At 45.9% G+C, this 18,636-nt stretch overlaps 5 protein-coding genes across 5 annotated transcripts; 2 read left to right on the forward strand and 3 right to left on the reverse strand.

Moving 5' to 3' along the window:
* Nucleotides 1–4,970: 4,970 nt before the first annotated feature.
* Nucleotides 4,971–5,759, forward strand: GIQ15_00001 (glutathione S-transferase; the record flags this gene model as incomplete). Its single annotated transcript, XM_033547418.1, has 2 exons — nt 4,971–5,191; nt 5,483–5,759. 2 exons carry the CDS (start codon nt 4,971–4,973, stop codon nt 5,757–5,759), a joined length of 498 nt encoding a protein of 165 aa, XP_033408369.1.
* Nucleotides 5,760–6,619: 860 nt separating this feature from the next.
* On the reverse strand, nt 6,620–7,700 carry GIQ15_00002 (DNA topoisomerase; the record flags this gene model as incomplete). The annotated part of the gene is made up of 3 exons (XM_033547419.1): nt 6,620–7,412; nt 7,488–7,624; nt 7,695–7,700. 3 exons carry the CDS (start codon nt 7,698–7,700, stop codon nt 6,620–6,622), a joined length of 936 nt encoding a protein of 311 aa, XP_033408370.1.
* Nucleotides 7,701–9,180: 1,480 nt separating this feature from the next.
* Nucleotides 9,181–10,315, forward strand: GIQ15_00003 (DUF1295 domain-containing protein; the record flags this gene model as incomplete). Its single annotated transcript, XM_033547420.1, has 2 exons — nt 9,181–9,549; nt 9,662–10,315. 2 exons carry the CDS (start codon nt 9,181–9,183, stop codon nt 10,313–10,315), a joined length of 1,023 nt encoding a protein of 340 aa, XP_033408371.1.
* Nucleotides 10,316–11,007: 692 nt separating this feature from the next.
* Nucleotides 11,008–13,760, reverse strand: GIQ15_00004 (matrix AAA protease MAP-1; the record flags this gene model as incomplete). The annotated part of the gene is made up of 2 exons (XM_033547421.1): nt 11,008–11,807; nt 11,867–13,760. The coding sequence occupies 2 exons, from the start codon at nt 13,758–13,760 to the stop codon at nt 11,008–11,010; spliced, it is 2,694 nt and encodes an 897-aa protein (XP_033408372.1).
* An 812-nt stretch (nt 13,761–14,572) lies between these two features.
* Nucleotides 14,573–17,687, reverse strand: GIQ15_00005 (C6 transcription factor; the record flags this gene model as incomplete). Its single annotated transcript, XM_033547422.1, has 7 exons — nt 14,573–15,320; nt 15,385–15,948; nt 15,997–16,172; nt 16,241–16,461; nt 16,803–17,233; nt 17,305–17,432; nt 17,508–17,687. The coding sequence occupies 7 exons, from the start codon at nt 17,685–17,687 to the stop codon at nt 14,573–14,575; spliced, it is 2,448 nt and encodes an 815-aa protein (XP_033408373.1).
* Nucleotides 17,688–18,636: the final 949 nt, after the last annotated feature.

Raw genomic sequence — 18,636 nt, forward strand, 5'->3', positions numbered from 1 at the left:
CTAGGGTCTCTGACTTCTGTCTGTTTTTCCTTATTATGTCTGAAATATAGTCCTTTTTCTTCGCACACTGTCTAGTGTTTGTTAGGTATCTGGTTATCACACTTTTCTCTTTGTTCCTGTAGTAGTTTGTGACTGTCTTTGAATATTATTTATGGTGCTTCATTTTCCCAATTGTTTGTTTCCTATGTATCTTCATATTCTGATTCAGTTTCTCCTTCCAAGTCTGTTTGTTCTGGTGTCACAATTCCTTAGTTTGGGCCTGTTGCTGGATCATATGTTTGTTGTTCTATCATCGCGTTCTATCGTATTAACACTGGTTGTTTTCCTTGTTCAATCCATTTGTTCTGTTTCTGCTATCCTTATTATTGCTATATATCAGGTACTTGTTTGTATATGTTGTTGAGTTTGTTTTCTGGTGGCTATAGATAGGTAACTTTCCTTATTGCCCTAAGGTATTATCTGATATTCTGTGAGTCTTAATAGCCTCCTCTACCCTGTTCCTTCTTATGGCTACTAGTCTTAGATGTAGTAGTAGCGTTAAGGTGCTTCTTGGTATCCCCTTATTTCTTCCTATAGTCTTTTGTGATATGCCTGGGTTTCTCGCAGTAGAAATATAGCTTCTTGTCCCTATATCTTTTACTTTTCTTAGTATTATAAGGTTGTTTTTTGGTAGCGTCTAATTCCATGGGTGTGGTGCCGTAATTATTGCGTTTGTTTGACCCTTTATATTGGTTTGCTTTCCAGAAAGTGTTCTTTCCTTATTATATGTTTTGTAGATTATAGAGTTGATTGTCGATGCGTACTGCCATTTTAACCATTTGTTCAAAACTATTATATGGTCCTATCTTGATGGTTTTATATTGGGTTTCTGGTTTTAGTCCTTATTCAAATATAGCCATTTTCTACTCATCGTTGTGGATTCCTAGTTCTTGACAGATCTGCTATAGTTGCGCCGCGTACTGCGCTGCGTCCCTGGTTTATCTAAGTCCCTATAGTTTGTATTATAGGGTCCTCTTTCTGTTGGTGTCTCTAAAGAATTGTCTGAGTACTTGTTTAAATTGCGCGTAGCTGTTGAGTATATCTGTATATAGTATGGGTTATCCTCTAGTGTTAGTCCAGTCCTTGAGATATAGTTTGAACCATGTTGCTACTGCCTCTCACATATAAGATCCTGCGAAGATAACTTTTTCCATATTAGTAACTCTTGGTTTAGTTACTAGATAGATGTTGTATTCCTCTAGAAAGTGTTCTAGTTTGGCACGGTCTCCTTTATAAGTATTGGGTTCATGGATCTTAATAGTAGTTCTCTTATCTCTGGTTCTGACTCTAAGTATGTTAATAGCGTCTTTGTGACTTTTAACTTGTTTTAAAGTCTGTTTAATGATATCTTTGTATTTATTAAGTAATCTTTATTATTCTTCCACTTGTTTATTAGTCTTATCCAGCTGCTTATCATTGGGTTGCTCTTCAATTCTTTTTTCCAACTCGATGATTTTCTGTCGCATTTGCCCTAACAAGGCGTTAGTGTTGATGGTTAGTCCACTTGCTAATAACATATTGGCTCATCTTACTTTAGTATATTCCTATAGTTAGTATACTCTCAGGGGTAGAGTGATACGTACCTAGTTTTGTCCTTCTAGATATATAATCATAAGTCACTTGGGTCGGAGTATCTATAACAATATGGTGGCTCTAGTAAGTCGGAATTACTTTTGCCTCTTTGTAACCATAAAGTCGGGGCTCTATCAAGTCAAAATTAATTATGCCTCTTTATAACCGTGAAGTCGGGGTGATCAATATCATAAGCTGATGGCGCTCCTTGATTACCTAAAGGTAATTAAAGGTTCACACCTGCCGTAAGACAGAAGGTACAAAGGTCTTAGGGAAAGCTTGGGTTAGAAGTAAGTCATTATAGGAGATAGCTTAGTACTAGGGTGAGATAGAATACTATAGCAAGACTATCCCTCAGTTCTAAGTGTGGCTTTAGTCAGTGCCTGGGTTAGATGAAGGCTAAAGGTCCTTGTGAGTAGTGAAGACAAAGTTGATCTGCGTTAATAGGTAAAGGGGTATTTGGTGAATGTAGTATAAGACAACTAGAATGGTGCTTTATATTGAGTAGTATGGTAAAACTGTAGCTGGTTTGATCGCGAGTATAAGACTCTTGATCCTGTAGAAATGAGTATCCTTATATATATTCCCTGAAAGTCTATGTCACTGGCTTTCCTTTAGTCTATCACTTAGACTACAGGCGGAGTCCATCCTTTGGACTATATTCCTAGTCCAACACTTGGACTGTACTCGTGCCTCCGCGCTACCAACCTGCCTGTTGGTGCGCCCCAGCGTAACGATAATATCAGCGCAACGATAATTTTAACCAAAGCATCAACTTATTAAATTCATCCACACCCAACTATGCACTATATAGTGTTATTTTGGTTGCCTTCGAGATAGTTAATCGTATCTCTATCTTCGTTATATATAATACCAAACTCTTGATGCCAAGTTGGCCGATCTGCTTGGTGTTTTTGGACCAGCTGCTCCTCTGCCTTCTTCCGCTTTGCCCACTCCTTTTTTGCCTCCTCTGCCTTACGGACTTCAATATGTCGATTGGCATCCTTTACCCGTAAGGGGCCACCTACGTTCACCCTGCGACGTGTCCTTGGAGCCTTATATCGCTTGGTTGTTCGTAAAAAGTCATCGAGATCTGCCCCCCGTTGAGCACTGAGTTCCGCCTGGACAAGACTTCCTGTAAATATCTTTTGTAGCTGGCTATTGAGACGAGGAGATATCGAATCCAACTCATTTTGGACATCATCTAGACTCCTTTTTGCCTTGGTAATACAGTCCCGGAGTCGCTGTACTGTCTTCGGTGATAATAGTTGAGATGACGGGGCCGCTGGAGAAGCATCTCCATCGAACATTTGAAGCTCTGGTGTCGGACTAAGCCTCTTCTGTAAAGGCTCAAGGACTTTATTAGGATTCCATGGAATGATGCCTCTATCTACAAAAGAGTGGATGATTGTTGCTGGTTTAAATGCCTCCTTTCGTACGCCTTCTAAAGCCACGAGGAACTCTCGCTTATTGAACTGAGAACAACCAACCCTTGCAGCCTTGTTTACTGCCTTTGAATGGTAGTGTTTATATTGCTGAAAAGGCTTCCCATCGAGCGGCTGAAGCAGGTGAGTTGTATGAGGCGGAAAAGAGTAAGGAATAATGTCATTCTCTTCGCAAAAAGATAGGAACTGGTGTGTAAGATGGGATCCGTGATTATCCATTAAGAGCATTCGATACCGGCCAACCTGTCGCTTTTTTGAATAAGTATCGAAGTGTAGTAGCCATTGGAAGCCCATCTCATCAGTTGTATACCCATTCTCGGTTGTTACAATGAAGTAGTTGCTTGGGAGGGACGTATTTAGATACCAGTCCTCCATCTGATGCTTCCCTGCAAGGATAAGGCAAGGTGGAAGAAGAGAGCCATCCGCAGCAACAGTTTCAATTGCAGTAATTAACTCGCGCGAGAACTTCGAGGAAATAACGTTATTAAGCTCCGGATAGGCTGTAATAACTATCTCTCCCCTTCCCTGGCCAACCTGGAAGCCGATTTCATCCATGTTGTAAAGGTCTGCTGGCTGGATGTGATGCTGCCTCATGGAGATCTTTAATCGATCAAAAAACGTCTGTATAAGCCCTAGATCTTCTACCTCGATCCTCTTTGGGTCCATTGGCTTCCTCTTTACCCTCTCGTAGCCTGGCAAGCGCTGGATAAACCGATATGGCCACATTTTTCCAACAATAGGTGGTTCAGTATCCGGATCTGTATGATTTCGTAGGAGGATGCTATTTGCGCAATTCTTCACCATCTCCACGGTTGGGGCATGGCCGGCACGGTCTAATTGATGAATCCACTGTTTAACTACCTTCTCCTGATCCTCCGTAAGGCATTTATTAGTTGGTTGCGTAGATAACTTCGATGGGATACCTTTTGACCGGCGGAGGAGTCGCTGATACGGAACCTCATATTCACGGGCAAGAACCGCGAGTTTTTGCTTTTTATCGCGAGAATATTGATCTAGAGCCTTTTGAATGCGTATTTCTATATCTTCTGAGCTAGATAACATATTGGTGGTTAATAAATAAAATGATGAAGTTGATAAAGTGATTATTTAAAAATAATTATCATTGCGCTGATATTATCGTTACGCTGGGGCGCACCAACAGGCAGGTTGGTAGCGCGGAGGCACGAGTAGTTGGAGTCCATCCCTTAGACTGGTCCTGGCCTTGGCACGTTGGACTGCTAGTCACGTGATCCTAATAGTTATTCCGTTCCGGAATCTTGTTATCCAATGAGTGTACTTATCTAGGCTGCGCCGTAGATGGTCTGTAACACCCACCACCCATGTCTCGCGCCAGTAGTTATTAGTTATATACTCGGCGGAGAACTTACTTATTCACCAGCTCTGGTTGAAGGTGAAAGGGATTGACTTTGACTGTGTTCATGAGAAGAACTTATAAGACAGATTAGTGAAGGGAACTTGAGTCTATATAATAGTTAATCCAACCTGATTAGTTAGATAAAGAGGTGATTGCTACCACTTATAGTATATGCTAGGTAGTTTTTAGCTTAATAGGGTGGAGTTTACCTTATTATAGACATGCGGAGCATCCGATATAAATGGTCTACAGGAGTGTATGCCTCAGTGAAAAGTAGCCATTCTCAAGCTCTACATGGAAAGTACAGCGTATTGTATAAGGATAAAAACTACACGTTTGCCCTTGGGTAATGTAGCATTTTCTGACGAAAAACTCGATGCAGTTAGCGGTGCTTGCTCTTTCTGCACTGCGGGGTAAATATCGTTTTCATTATATAACATCCTGACCTATGCTATAATATAGGTAATCATCTCTTCTATTAACCAACAAAGCAACGTTTCTGTGCCAATTACTACTGTCCGCAACGTCTATTGGCAAAAATGGTTCTCAAGCTCTATGGCTCAGCCATGTCTACGGCCCGTGTCTTGGTTACTATCCTTGAGAAGGAGTTGGAATTCGAATATATCCCTATTGATATGGCAAAGGGGGAGCAGACGACCGAGGCATATAAGCAGTTGCAACCTTTTGGTAAGGTGCCTGTGTTAGCGGACGACGGGTTCCGTATCTTTGAGAGCAGGGCAATTTGCAAATATCTTGCCAGGTAAGTGAGACATACTATGATAGATATCCAAAACGAGGTTTCGAACTTGAAGTGTATAATACATTAGAAAGTATACTACCGGGACAAATGTCAAGCCTATGGCCTCTTTGAACAAGGCTGCTCTATTGAACAGAGTTATTTTGGAGCCGCTGCTGAAATGCTTGGAACCGAGCTTGTGATCAAAAAGTATGAATCTTCTTGGCTTATCTTCTCATGCACGTTTCCTGTTTCCTAGAACCGGGTATTCCTATCTTATGACCTAACACAAGCGGCTAATTGCAACTTGAATAGGGTGAAAGGCCTTGGGCCCCCAGATGAAGTCAGGGTCGCTCAGGCTGAGGCTGCCTTTGATACAACCTTTGCAATCTATGACAGGATTCTTGCTAAGCAAAAATATCTCGCTGGAGACGAATTGACGTTGGTAGATTTATTTCATCTACCAAATGCATCGGCCTTGAAAGCACACGGGTATCAGCATGTATTTGATAAGTATCCAAATGTGGACAAGTGGTTTACGGGCTTGCAGGAAAGAGAGACTTGGATCAAGGCTACCGCTTTGACGGGATAGTGTCGAGGCTAGCTCTCAAGCTATTTAATATTCTCAATTGATATTTCTCAGAAGGGCGTTGACAAGGGGTCACAGAGAACAGCATCAAGATTGGGAGGTACCTACAAGTCTCTCACTAGAATAGATCGCTGGTAATAAAATAACCGGCTGCTTTCTATACAGACGCCATTGCCGTGCTCTCTAATTTTCTCTATTCTTCTTCGTTTAAGTCAATAGAGGACCACTTAAATACAGGAACAGCCAACTGGCAGACATCACCGCGATTAACGAAAATCCTCGAGGTGGAAGTGAAAATGGATCAGTCAAAGTTGGAGAAAAGCCCAAGCGATGCTAGCAAAACTGACATGAAAAATCTAAAAGACTTGGAGAATTTTTCTGCTTGTCTTGAAACGACCAGGGATATACTACACCAAGAACCATAGAATGCCAAAAGCGAAGAATTCAATACCCAGATTTCAACTATTATCACTATGATTCAGAAACTAGGAAGCCACGCATTGGCCGGGAAGAATCTCGGGTCGACTCGAAAGCGGCTAGACTTGGTACATTCTAAGACCGATCCGGAGTATAAGGGTGATATAAGTTCGGAAGTTCGTATCCTCGGTCAGGTTCTCCAAGGCTTCTAAGGCTAAGGGAAAGTTGAACCCAAGGGTGGCGTCTTTTGGGAAACCCCTTTAGTGAGGCGGGAACGGAAGTCTAGCGTTAGGAGCGAGCTTCTCTTCGCCGATATCGACGGGAGAGGAGAAGCCGGAGGCTGACGAGATAAAAGCTGAGAAGAACGACGACAAGAGCGAAACACCATTTGAACCCTCCGCCCGGTCTTCCTCGCGCGGGGGAAGCCCAACCCATGATATGTAGCATTAAATCCCAACTTCATATACATATTTTCTGCAAGCCACCTTGAGCAAGTCAATGCGCCGTTGCGTATGTGTAAATACTTCGCGGTACATCCGAACGTTCTGGGTCACGATCTCTGCTTTCGTCTTGGTTCCTGCGCATATATCTCCCATGCGCAACTCCATCTCTTTGCGAAGAAAAGGCTTTGTCAAGCTGGGGCAATCCGGTAAGCCAGCAACCACATTGTCGTATCCCTCAACCAGAGCAACGCCTAATTTAGTAGGGATGAATTCTTCTACCCCACCCCTCCCACCGCCGCCGCCACGCTGTCTGGTTGCAACATACTCTCTCACCTTTATCTTCGCAATATGTTCTGCCATTGTAGCATCAGTGCCAATTCCATTCGCATCCATAAGCCCAATAAGTTCCGGTTCAGTTAAATATCCAGGGGCAACCGTTTTCCCCTCTGTGATATTCGCTTCCTTGGGCTCGAAAATTTCATTCAGTGTGAAGTTCGGCAGAGTCTGGCTACTCTCCCATTTGTCGTATACATAGACATTGAGGTAGTTTCGTTCCAACACAACGAGCCCACGTGTGTGGAAATTCTCATCGCCATATTTAATCTCGACCTCGGTAGATTCGCCTTTCGCGTCTTCAGAGCAGCAGGCCAAAAATCGTCGAACAACAAACTCGTACACCTTTTTCTCATTAGTATTTAGGACAGTAGGGGCAACAAAGGCTACCGGGTGAATTGGAGGATGCGCTTTGTCATTATTCCGACCACGACGAGGCTGTTTAAACCCGCCGCCAATAAGTCTGTGACAATAGTCAGCACCTCAATGCGCTTGAACTTAGAAGTCATTCGACAGGGCTACAAGGGAGAATACGGACCCTCGGGCGTATTCACCCCACGCACTACTTTGAAATTGCTTCTCAACAAGTTTTTTTAGGTCAATGTCCTTATCGAACTGGTCAGTTTCGGTACGGGGGTAACTGATGAAGCCTTTTGTATAAAGCGTTTCGGCGACCTTTCGAAATAGGAGTTGAAAAGTTAGATGGGGTTCGAGTTTAACATCTGTCACCTGTAGCTGTACATACCTTCATAATGGTTTGACTGTCTATACGCAGGTATTTACTTCCCATCATTTGAAGATCAACCGTAGTTAATGGAAGTGGCCGCCACTTGCTAGTAGGCTTTCGGTTAACTTTGGTGACTGTAGCAATTTTTGCAGCCAGGCATCGTTCGAAGAGAACCACCACTGCAGCTCTGTCAAAAAGATGGACACGGCGCCAGCTGAAGTTCACCATAATATCATCACGGACATGAGAGACCTTAATGGACCAGAAGGTCTCGGGTTTGAAGTTTTTTACCCTAAGGTACCTATCCACTACGAATCCAAGAGTTGGAAACTGGCATGAGCCTTGACAGGTTGCGAGGTTAGCTAAGTATCTAGCACTATGTATTTGAAAGCCCCTTACCATAACTAATCACCTTCTCAGCTAGAACCCCGCCTAATGTTTGTAGTTGGAGGGTTTGGAGCCTGGTGAAGGCTGCTCCTATGCGTAAATCTAGCTCAATCCTAGCAGCAACAGCGTTCGCTTGTCGTTCATCAAGGCCGACAGGTCTCCGAGCGGCCTGTAATACATGGCTATATGCATCCGTGGTTAGACTAAGAGAAAATAAAAATACTGATCAGACCAAGGCGTACTTACGTCCGCTCTGTATTGCTAAATCTCGCCCTTTTAATTTCAATCCTTGGATTGCCTAGTACGGCCTGGTCTCGCACTTCGGAGCCAATATGTTCTCCTTCTCTATCACAGTCGGTCCAAATAAATAGGCCCTTGGAATAGCTGGCCTGTCTCTTAATGTTCTCGGCTATGCCCAATTTTTCCTGATAAAAGGCGGATAATTAGTTAGCTGCGGCCTCCTCGGCTGACAAGCAACTCTGGATCTTTTGATTGGGCTCAGACTTTATCCACAGAGATTATGACATTTGCGTCAAAAAGTCGAGAAGGATTGCATGAGTGCCAGTTCCGACAATCAGGTTCGAAGTCCAATGCGGTTAAATGTCCGATCACGCTTGTCATAACCACAGAACAGCTGCCCCAAGGAGGGTCAAATGTGAAATCAAATTCGTAATTTTTAACATATGGACTGCCCCGGATACTTGACTAATGAAGAATAAGTTAGCTTCCTTGTTGGCTCTTTCAGGGCAGCATCCTTACAGTCGTTAGCCTTCCACCAGACAAATGCTGAGCGACCAGCTTAGCGATTGCAGGTTTCTCTGCAACGCAAAGAATTTTGGGAGCCATAAGAGCGCCCCGGTACTGGTACAGTTCATCAGTGCATCATGTACGGAGTACCCTAACCTATTTTCTTCTCCTTTTTTTACTCTCGGCCACGGTGGAAGCGATGTGTTCATGACGTCGAGATTTGCAGCGCGACGCGTCGAATAAGCTTCAATTTACTACTGGTGCACGGTCCACAACTTTAAACTTTCCGCCTCCTTTATGAAACCTGCGACGAGCTCAACTCGCCTGAGCTTCACAAAACATCAGCGAGCTTCACACGTTGCTCCTCCAGATGTCTACCATGGCGTTACCGACCTTGCAGTCCGTGGCTGAGTGCGCCGACTTCTCTAAAGTTGTCCTTCCTTTTCTTCCCCAGCTGTACAGCCTACCGACGAGAACGGCAGAGGCCGGCCTTGACCTCGATGCACTTCGAGAAATTTATCTAACAACAAACCCCCTCGTTACGGCATTCGCTTTTTGTCTTTTCCTCGTTCCAGCGCTTATATTAGTGTCTGAAATTAACAGAAACTACTCCCAAGTCGATCGTCTGTGGAGCATTCTACCGACTGTCTACAACGGCCATTTCGCCCTGTGGTGCCGGTTAAATGGCATGTCCACGACCGAAGTCACCACTGTCCTTGTTTTTAGCTTGATCTGGAGTGTAAGTGCAATAAATCTGCTCACCACCAAGCTATGCAGACTTGCATCTACTCTTCCCTCGCCAAAAAAAAATACCCCGCTTCTCTACTAAACGTTGTACATTGTCCATGTAGGCCCGGCTCACTTTTAACTACTGGAGGAGAGGAGGATACTCTATCGGCTCCGAGGACTACCGCTGGATCGTTGTTCGAAACAAAGTGAATAGCCCCGCGCTGTTCTTCCTATTCAACGTCCTTTTCATCAGCCTAACTCAGTCCATCCTTCTTTTCCTCATCACCGCGCCCACATACATCTTTGTCCTCATAGGCACCATCCGTGATGCTTCCAGCTTCGGCCTTCCCGACCTCGCATTCTCAAGGTCCCTCCTTTTCTTCGTGATAATCGAGTATTTTGCCGATCAGCAACAATGGAAGTTTCAGCTGGCCAAGAAGCAATATAAGGAAACCGCACGTGTACCGCCAGAGTATAAGGATATATACACGAGCGATGACTTGGACCGTGGATTTGTGGTATCTGGTCTCTGGGCCTGGTGCAGACACCCAAATTTCGTAGCCGAACAGGCAATTTGGGTGACATTATATATTTGGTCTTCCTACCGTGCCAAATCATACTTCAACTGGAGCGGTGTTGGTGCATTGTGCCTTGTCTTGCTCTTCCAGGGCAGCACTCATCTAACAGAAAGCATCACTGCGAGCAAATACCCTGATTACAAGCAGTACCAAGCCCGAGTTGGGAAATTCATTCCCCGCTTTAGTGTCGAACCTTGAAAGGAAACTCGAATCGAGTCAGTGTGCTATTGATCTTCGAATATGTAGAAGTGTTTTCGTTGTTAATATTTTGGGTCTAATGATTTGTTCCGCCACTTGTTGAAGGCAATTGTAGCTGCTATGATTCGCTTAATGATATTTGAGCTCGGGCTCATCTGGGGAAGGTCATTCTTCTTAATGTATGCCCAGCCTTCGAAGAGACCAAACACTTACTATTCAAAACATGCATTTGCTACGAGATTGATAATAGGTATAAATATTTACATGGAAGATATAAGATGCACAAAGACCAGGCTTTGCTCCCTAGATAAAATGATTTATCTTTACTAATTTACAGCAGATGTAGTTGTCTCAATAGGAGAGGTGAGAGGGAGGGGGGGAGATGAGAGGAAAATAAACAATAACAACCGTCACATCGCCGGATAGAATATATAAAAACGAGTACTCCGTACTTGGCAGTATATGGATTCCCCATTTTGGTATGCTTTCCGAACGAACACTTTCTACCAACACCTCAAACATCAATGATATGGGAGATGAAAAAGAGCAAAATTTAATACATCGCACCCAAACATAACAAAGCAAAGAATTACAAATGGAATGGATGCGAAAGACGGGGTAAGCTAGATAGTACATGTATATTGAAGGGGCCGGATTGATTCAAAACAGGGGTAGTAGGGGTTGGTGGGTATTTAGACGGGGGGTGTAGATGTGGAATCACCCTTAGGCTTGGGTTCATCTGCCTTTAGGCCGTCAGTTAGGGCCTCCGCTGGTGGAGGAGGCTGTATCTTTCCGCCGGTTCCATCAAAATATTTCGCAAACTCCCCTGATTCTGGGTACGGCCTCTTGCCGAGGAGTCTGATCATGTCTTCGCGACCAAGTACTTCTTTGGCAAGAAGTTCTTCAGCAACTAAACCAACTTCTGTCTTCTTTTCGGTTAGAAGATCACGACATTGCTTGTAAGCTTCATCGACGAGACGTCGAACTTCCATGTCGATGTTCCGGGCTGTTTCCTCCGAGAAAGGCTTATGAAGTTGTTGTTGGTCCTCTTCAAAGTATACGGTTCCAATTTTGGGGGACATTCCAAACTTCGTAACCATGGCGGTTGCCAACCGGGTGACTTTGTTGAAGTCATCGCTAGCTCCACTTGTGACGGTATCAAAGTGTAGCTCCTCGCTGACTCGCCCACCTAATGTCATAGCCATGCGGTCCATAAGCTGATGGACGTTCATCAGGTACGTATCTCCTTGTGCTGGAAGATACTGAGCATAACCTAGAGCGCCCTGGCCTCGGGGGATAATTGAAACCTTCAAGAGTGGATCGGCGTACTTGAAGTACCAGCCGCATATGGCGTGGCCAGCTTCATGGTAGGCAACCGTACGTTTCTCCACAGGGGATAATACAAGAGATTTTTTCTCCAGACCACCAACGACCCTTTCGATGGCTTGCTCGAAATGCGCCATTACAACGTGATCAGCGTGAACGCGGGCAGCTGTAAGTACACATTAGTTTCTATAGAGAAATGATGAAGAAAGGGGAAATGTAACGTACCAACCAACGCAGCTTCATTGACACAGTTCGCGATATCGGCACCGGAGAAACCAGGAGTCAAGGCGGCTAATCGTCCCTTTAGGTATTCCAAATCCTCGTTGGTGACGATCTTCTTCAGATGAACGCCAAATATTTGCTTTCGCCCGTCCATGGTAGGTTTATCAATAGCAATATGTCGGTCAAAGCGTCCAGGGCGCATCAGTGCTTTATCCAGGACATCGGGCCTGTTGGTACCGGCCAATACGACAACCTGCTCTGAGGTGTTGAACCCATCCATTTCAGTTAGGATCTGGTTAAGGGTGCTTTCTCGCTCATCGTTTCCACCTCCAAAGTTAGACTTGGACCTTGACTTTCCGATGGCGTCGATTTCATCAATGAAAATAATACACGGGGTATTCTTTCGGGCAGTAGCAAACAAGTCACGAACGCGGGATGGGCCAACACCAACGAACATTTCCACGAATTCAGAACCGCTGACACTATAGAAAGGAACAGCGGATTCTCCGGCAGTCGCCTTTGCTAGTAAAGTTTTACCAGTGCCTGGGGGTCCTGAGAGGATGGCCCCTCGAGGAATTTTGGCGCCTAGCCTCTGGAACTGCTCCGGCTTTTTGAGGAAACTAACGAATTCCATGATTTCGACCTTGGCTTCATCCATACCGGCTACATCCGCGAATTTTGTCTTCACATCTGTCTCGTGGTTGAACTTCCTAGCGCGACTCTTCCCAATGCCAAATATACCGCTCTGGCCACCACCTCCAGCACCGCCTGCTCTTCTTGACAGCCAGAAGAATGAACCGATCAAAAGCAACGTAGGACCGAAAGACAACAAGGTAGCCAGCCATGGGACCTCGTCAGCATATGCAACCGGAATGCGTTCTGAGCTAGGAATATTCAGCTCTCGATGGGCATCGTCTAAGCGTCTCTCGAACGCTTCTACGGAGCCAATCGTGAAATAGTAGTGGAAGTTGAGGTTGGTGGCAGGGGATTCGGGATATAGCTTGGCAACAGCATCACGGTCTAGCTCAACCCGTACCTTGCTACGGTTGACAACGGTAAGTTTCTCGACTAGACCTTTGTCAAAGAAGGTATTCCTAAATTCCTGCCACGTAATATCTCGTGACGATTCGCCGGGGAAAACGCTTCGGTAGACGTAATATGAGATGAAAGCGGCGACCAAGAAATTTCCAGCGTCGAACTTGAAGTCCATGATCTTAAACTGAGCTCCCTTCGATTGGTCCTTTCCATCCTGGCTCTCTTTCCTTTTCGACTTGTCCGATGACTGTTCCTTAGAACCTTCCTCATCTTTTGAGCTTTCTCCCTTTTTGCTTTTCTCCCCGGATTCATTCTTGAGGTATTCTTCAGCCGCCTTCGATCCAAGCTTCACTGAATGCTTGTTGAGGATTCGTACAAGCTTAGCAGCATTCGATAAGCTCATATGTTTCGAGTTCCGCACTTCTTCTAAAGCTACTTTGATTTCTTCCGGCAGGCCTTCACGCTTGATGGTCTCCGCAGCCGTGTCGATGAGCTTTGCCTGCGATTTAGGCAGGTTCACCTTGAGTTGACCGACGATCTTATCGAGCTCAGCTCGTTCCTCCGCATTGAGGGCGTATTTCGTTTCGGCGTCTTTGTTGGCTTGGGGTTCATTGGATTGGCCCGGCGTAGCGCTCTCTGTGTGTTTTCCGGTCTCCTTTTCGCCATTCTTCTTATCTTTGGGAGGTTCCGGACCACCTGTACTGCTCGTTGCGTATGGTCTGGAGCGGTTTGCGACAACGAAGGCCGAGAGCCTGGATTGGGCGAAGGAGGATGAAAACGGTGTGCGCGAAAAGGCCGTGGACCCTGCAGCTCTTCTGGAGTACCGAGCAAGGCCACCGGGGCGCCGTAGGAATGTGGCCATAGCCGGAGGGAGAGTAGGGAAATAAACAAGCTGCGGGATCAAGATCCGTCTAGAAATCAGCTCTCAAAAGGCAAACCCGCAACCCATAGGACCGCTCATAAAAATATAGACCACAACCGGTAGCTGGTACGAGAAAGAGGAAAGGAGATAGCGTCGATGGGAGAAGATGAGGTTTTGGGCGTTCGTTCGAGATATTGCCAAATCGGTTGAGCTCGAGCAAGTTGTTCCTGTTCCGAATTTTTCGCCTGTGCTGACTCATCCGCCTCCACGAGGAAAAAAAAAAAAAAACATCCGATGTTTGGGCCGTCGGACGCTGGAAGACGAGCGAATGCTGTCGATGTTTACAGGGTACGCAGGATGGAGATGAGAATTCATTTGCTAAATATATTTATGGCATGCCCTCGGGCTCACACAGCCCCAGCAACTCCCTATTCACCTGCAATGGAACACCGAACGAACCAAGCAGCCACCGTCCTAACGATGGAATGGTATCAAATAACAGCACATACATAGATTGCCCGAAGCAGGCTGGAGAGAGTGGTGATATGTACCCGTACCCGACTTCGCAAAAGGCGCCTCCCCCAAGCTCTAAACTCCGAAGGCTGATGCTTTTAAGGAGTAAGAGAATCGCTTCTTCAGTTTCCCTCAAAACTCCACGTAATCGTTCATATACCGCTACCACTGTCACTCACTGGATAATGGAATGGCCTCCTACTCCGCCCACATATATAAATAAACTAGTCATCACTTGTTTCGGTACTGCTCTTCGCGTACTTTTCATGGTTGGGTAAAAATAAAAATAAAAAAAACGCCTATTCGGTAGCTCCATTAGAGAATGGGAACCCATTTGACATGTCCGCCCAGTCCCATTCAAGAGTCATGGGCATTTGCCATAGATCCTGCGGCACAAATGGTTGCTGGAATGACGAAACATCGAGTGGCATAGGCTCATTCGGTAGCTGTTGATCGACGTTGAATAGTCCTGGGTTGACGCTCAGTCCAGGGCCACCAATGATCTCATTCAACTCCTGGTTGAATCTTGCAGTATTTTTCAACTGTGCGGCGGTGATATCTTCATTGGCCGCGGTATCGAACGTGTTCTGCGATGATGTTTGTGGTGATGGGAACGTACTCGAGGATGTGCTTGATATGTTATGGTTAAGATGAGTGGTGAATGGTGAGGAAAATGAATGTTGTTGTGTATTTGTGACCGGAGGATTCGGTGCCATTGCCGGTGGGCGAGGTCGACGAGCGTCAGTCTCACTTTCCTGTGGCGTTGTGTTGGAGTCAGGCTGCTCGTCACTAGTTTTCCTTTTGCGCCTTGACTGCGATTCTTTCTCGGCCCGGTCTAAGGCGACTTTAGCAATTCTTTCGAATTCGCTGCAAACGCTAAGCATGCGCTTGACGCTGCCGTTGGACTCGTCAGTGGCAAGCATCGAGAGGAAGTTAACCACAAGGTTCATAAGCTTGACATCTGATCGAGCTCTTGCATCAAGTGGGTTTTGTAAGATGTTTGCAAACAAAGTCACCAAGGATGAGATCGGGAAGTAAAGAATTAACCTATGTTCCCAACGCATTAGTTCTTTGCGTTGAGTATATTTTTTGGCTCGCAGATATCACTCACCATACGCAAGCAAAGTCACCCTGCGGAATGTACTTGATAAGGTTAATCGAGGCGCGTGCAGCCGATACGCAGAGAACAGCGGAAGAGAATACCCTAGGGTTGAGCGGCCTAGCATTTAACCCTTGTATGGCATAATTGGATAGACGACTAGTCCAATATCCATGATGAACCGACATTCGGTGGATTGTGGTCAAGCAGTTGTAGTATGCAAAATGAAGAACAACGATAGGAAGAATCAGCGGCCGATGGGTGGTTTTAATCTCATGCTCTGGCCTGAAATCTAGGGGAATGCTATTTTTCCATTCCTCTAGTTCATGATCCAACTCACCAATCGTATTGAGCAGCTCACCATCAGACTGTCGTGACGATTTTGTGGAATATAACTGCCTGTATACCTTGCTTTCGATGGTTGCAAATATGCACATGAGGCGGAATAGATTTATCTTCCCTTTACCATCGGAAAGGGGAACATTGCCAATGTTATCTGGAGGGTCTTCGCTAGGTAGTTCCACATTCATATCGTCATCATCTTGAACAGGGGGTCGACCTGACCGGAGGCATATACTTTAGAGCATTAGCAACGTTCACGATAATCCACTAGGGGAAGCATACTCTTTATCTAGGATATAGGCAATCCAAAAGACGCGCTTTCGTTGCTCAAGCTCGACTGGATTTAGACCGAAGCCTGAACAACGTTTGTGTAGACCTATGCTGTGAGACAAGCGGATTCCAGCCGCAACAAGGAAGAATGAGGGTTGGGGATTTGGCGTTCCCTGGAGAAAGAGTGCCTAAAGAGATTTAAATGTGTTAATGCCCGGCTATAATTGGTAGATGATGCGATATATATAAAGCTTACCATTCCAAGCAGGGCTTGCACACTTAGGAGGTCAGTATTTCGCATCGTAAGCTCCGTGAGCACGCCCATAGCGTTCTTAAGATAAAGCCACGCCTTCTTATCCTCTTCTTGTGGAGCCAGATTGCTCATTACCCGTAATCTGTGAGCAATTGCCAGTGCAACGTTGATGCTAGCCCACCACCCAGAGCCTTCATATGGATCCCTCGAGTATTGCTTTTCAACTAAGTGCATAAAGGTAGGTTCGTGAAACAGGGGGAATATACAATTGAAATTTTCGAAATAGTCCCTGAAGAGCGATAAGGCTTCTTCTTTGGGTGGTAGAGGTTTGAAAACTCGACGGGCAAATATGTCGCTAAATATTTCTGGTTTCCAGTATATCCATTTGTTATCATCTACGCATGCAGATGCAATCATATGCTGGAAAGACGTGTCGCCCGTTTTCTCATTTACCCATTGGATACCCTTAGGAGAAAATATAGAAAACCCCGACGACGAGCCTATTGCGAAAAAAAAAAAAAAATTAGAAATACGGACAAATCCAGGTCAAGCTCATGTCAATTACCTATGTATCGCGTTTCCCCACAGCTATTTGTGACCAGGGAACACATCATATCTGAAAGGGAGTCAACTTCTGCTTCGGATTCCTTATGGGAATCAGGGGTTCCTGCAGCGGGAGACGTCCTTGGGCTTGTATTAAAATCCCCACGGGGTGTTGAGTTCGAAGGTGAGGCTACTGAGCCCATAAAAGCATTGTAGGATTTAGGTACAGTGGATGATTTTGGAGGTTGTGATTGTTGTGGTTGCAGTTGTGGTTGCAATTGCGGTTGCGATTGCGATTGCTGTGAGCCTGGCGAGGCCGCCCTGTCTGCAAGCCTTTTCTCGAGCACTCCAAGGTCGGTCTTTCCAGCGTCATTTTCAGACAGTAGTCCGGAGAGTCGGAGTAACGATTCCATGCGCCCAAGTCGATTCTCAAGTCCTTCGATATATTTTGCACTAGATCATAGAACACGCGGATTAGACGCGCGAAAATTAAGTAGCAGGTATAGACACAAAGGGTTCCATACCCCTTTGGGGGATTCCGTTTCTTTTCCACCTGAGTGAAGATGCACTCTGATTTATAATTTATGCAATGCGAGCATTTGGGCATTTTCCCGTCGCATTTTATCTTCTTTTTCCGGCACATGTCGCATGCCTATAGATAAAACGGTGTAAGCTGTAGCCTGGTAGCTTAGATGAGTATATATTGTCGGTATGAATTTCCACATACCCTGGCAATCCTTCGCCTCTTTGCATCATTGCTCTCGTCCATGAATACGGCGCCGGAGAGCGATGTTGTGACGGGTGACCCATCCGGATTCGACGCCCCAAATAGCTGAGGCTGCTGACTAGTGTTCAAGGCATTGTTGTCGAACGAGGCAGCCTCCATATCTCCTCCTGACATCTCCATCGCTACTCGGGAAGCTTTCTCTGCGGGGAGGCCAGGCCACAACGTTAGGGCAACGACTGGGCTAACGGTGCTCGGAGGGTCTTTCCAGTGGCCGCGGGGGCTATCCGGGTTGTCCTTTCAAATCCCTTTGAAGCCAGAGTAGCTCAAGGTGTCAAGAAGCTCGGTCCGATGTGTCAAGGGCTGTGGTATAAAATGTAAACCCCCCTTCGAGCAGTCGTGGCGGATAAATTGCTAGTAAAATGTCTGGCTGCTTATTAATACGGATACGCCGAACAATGGTGGATCGGAGTCGTTGAGCCACAGGCGACAATGCATTCTATCTCGTCGGCTATCGCGACCTCGAGTCTTCAGCCGTAGAATCTGTGATTGCTGCTCGCCGGCGTCGTGGAGCTAGCTGACGGCCTATCTCGACTCTCAAGGTGACGGAGATAGCAGGTCGATAAGGCACGTGATGGATGACTAAGCTGGTGCATAAAAGGTCGTGGCTTTTGATCTTTGCTCCTTGGGCGAACCAACGCGGGAGACAACTCTGCGGTGAGTCTATGCTACGCCATATGCGGTGCAGGATGTGCTAATTGAACTCATGGAGCAGCGTCATGTTACGAGTCGCTTGCTTCGCGCTCACGGGGTCTTCGGCCAGCGGCTGGCCATAATTATGTAAAGGATGTACGTGTGGAGTGCATAATCTGTGGCTCAGTTTTGGCCCATCCGGACGAACACTCGGTGCCTGGTTTCGGATGTCGTTTTCGTATCGGAGATAAAAACCAGCTCGTCCCCGTCGCTGGAGCGGATTTGCGCACAGAACGGACTCGGGGCGGAAGTTATCAACCCCCGACTCTCGAAGCCCAGTTCACGCCATGGTAGCCTAGTATGGCAGTTGTTGCGAGTTTTACGTACCGTGGCATCGGCTGTGCAACTCTCTCTCCACGTTAGCTGGCGCTCTTTACCG

Source organism: Arthroderma uncinatum (genome assembly GCF_011692745.1).
Source record: "Arthroderma uncinatum strain CBS 119779 chromosome Unknown scaffold1, whole genome shotgun sequence".
Lineage (NCBI taxonomy): Eukaryota > Fungi > Ascomycota > Eurotiomycetes > Onygenales > Arthrodermataceae > Arthroderma > Arthroderma uncinatum.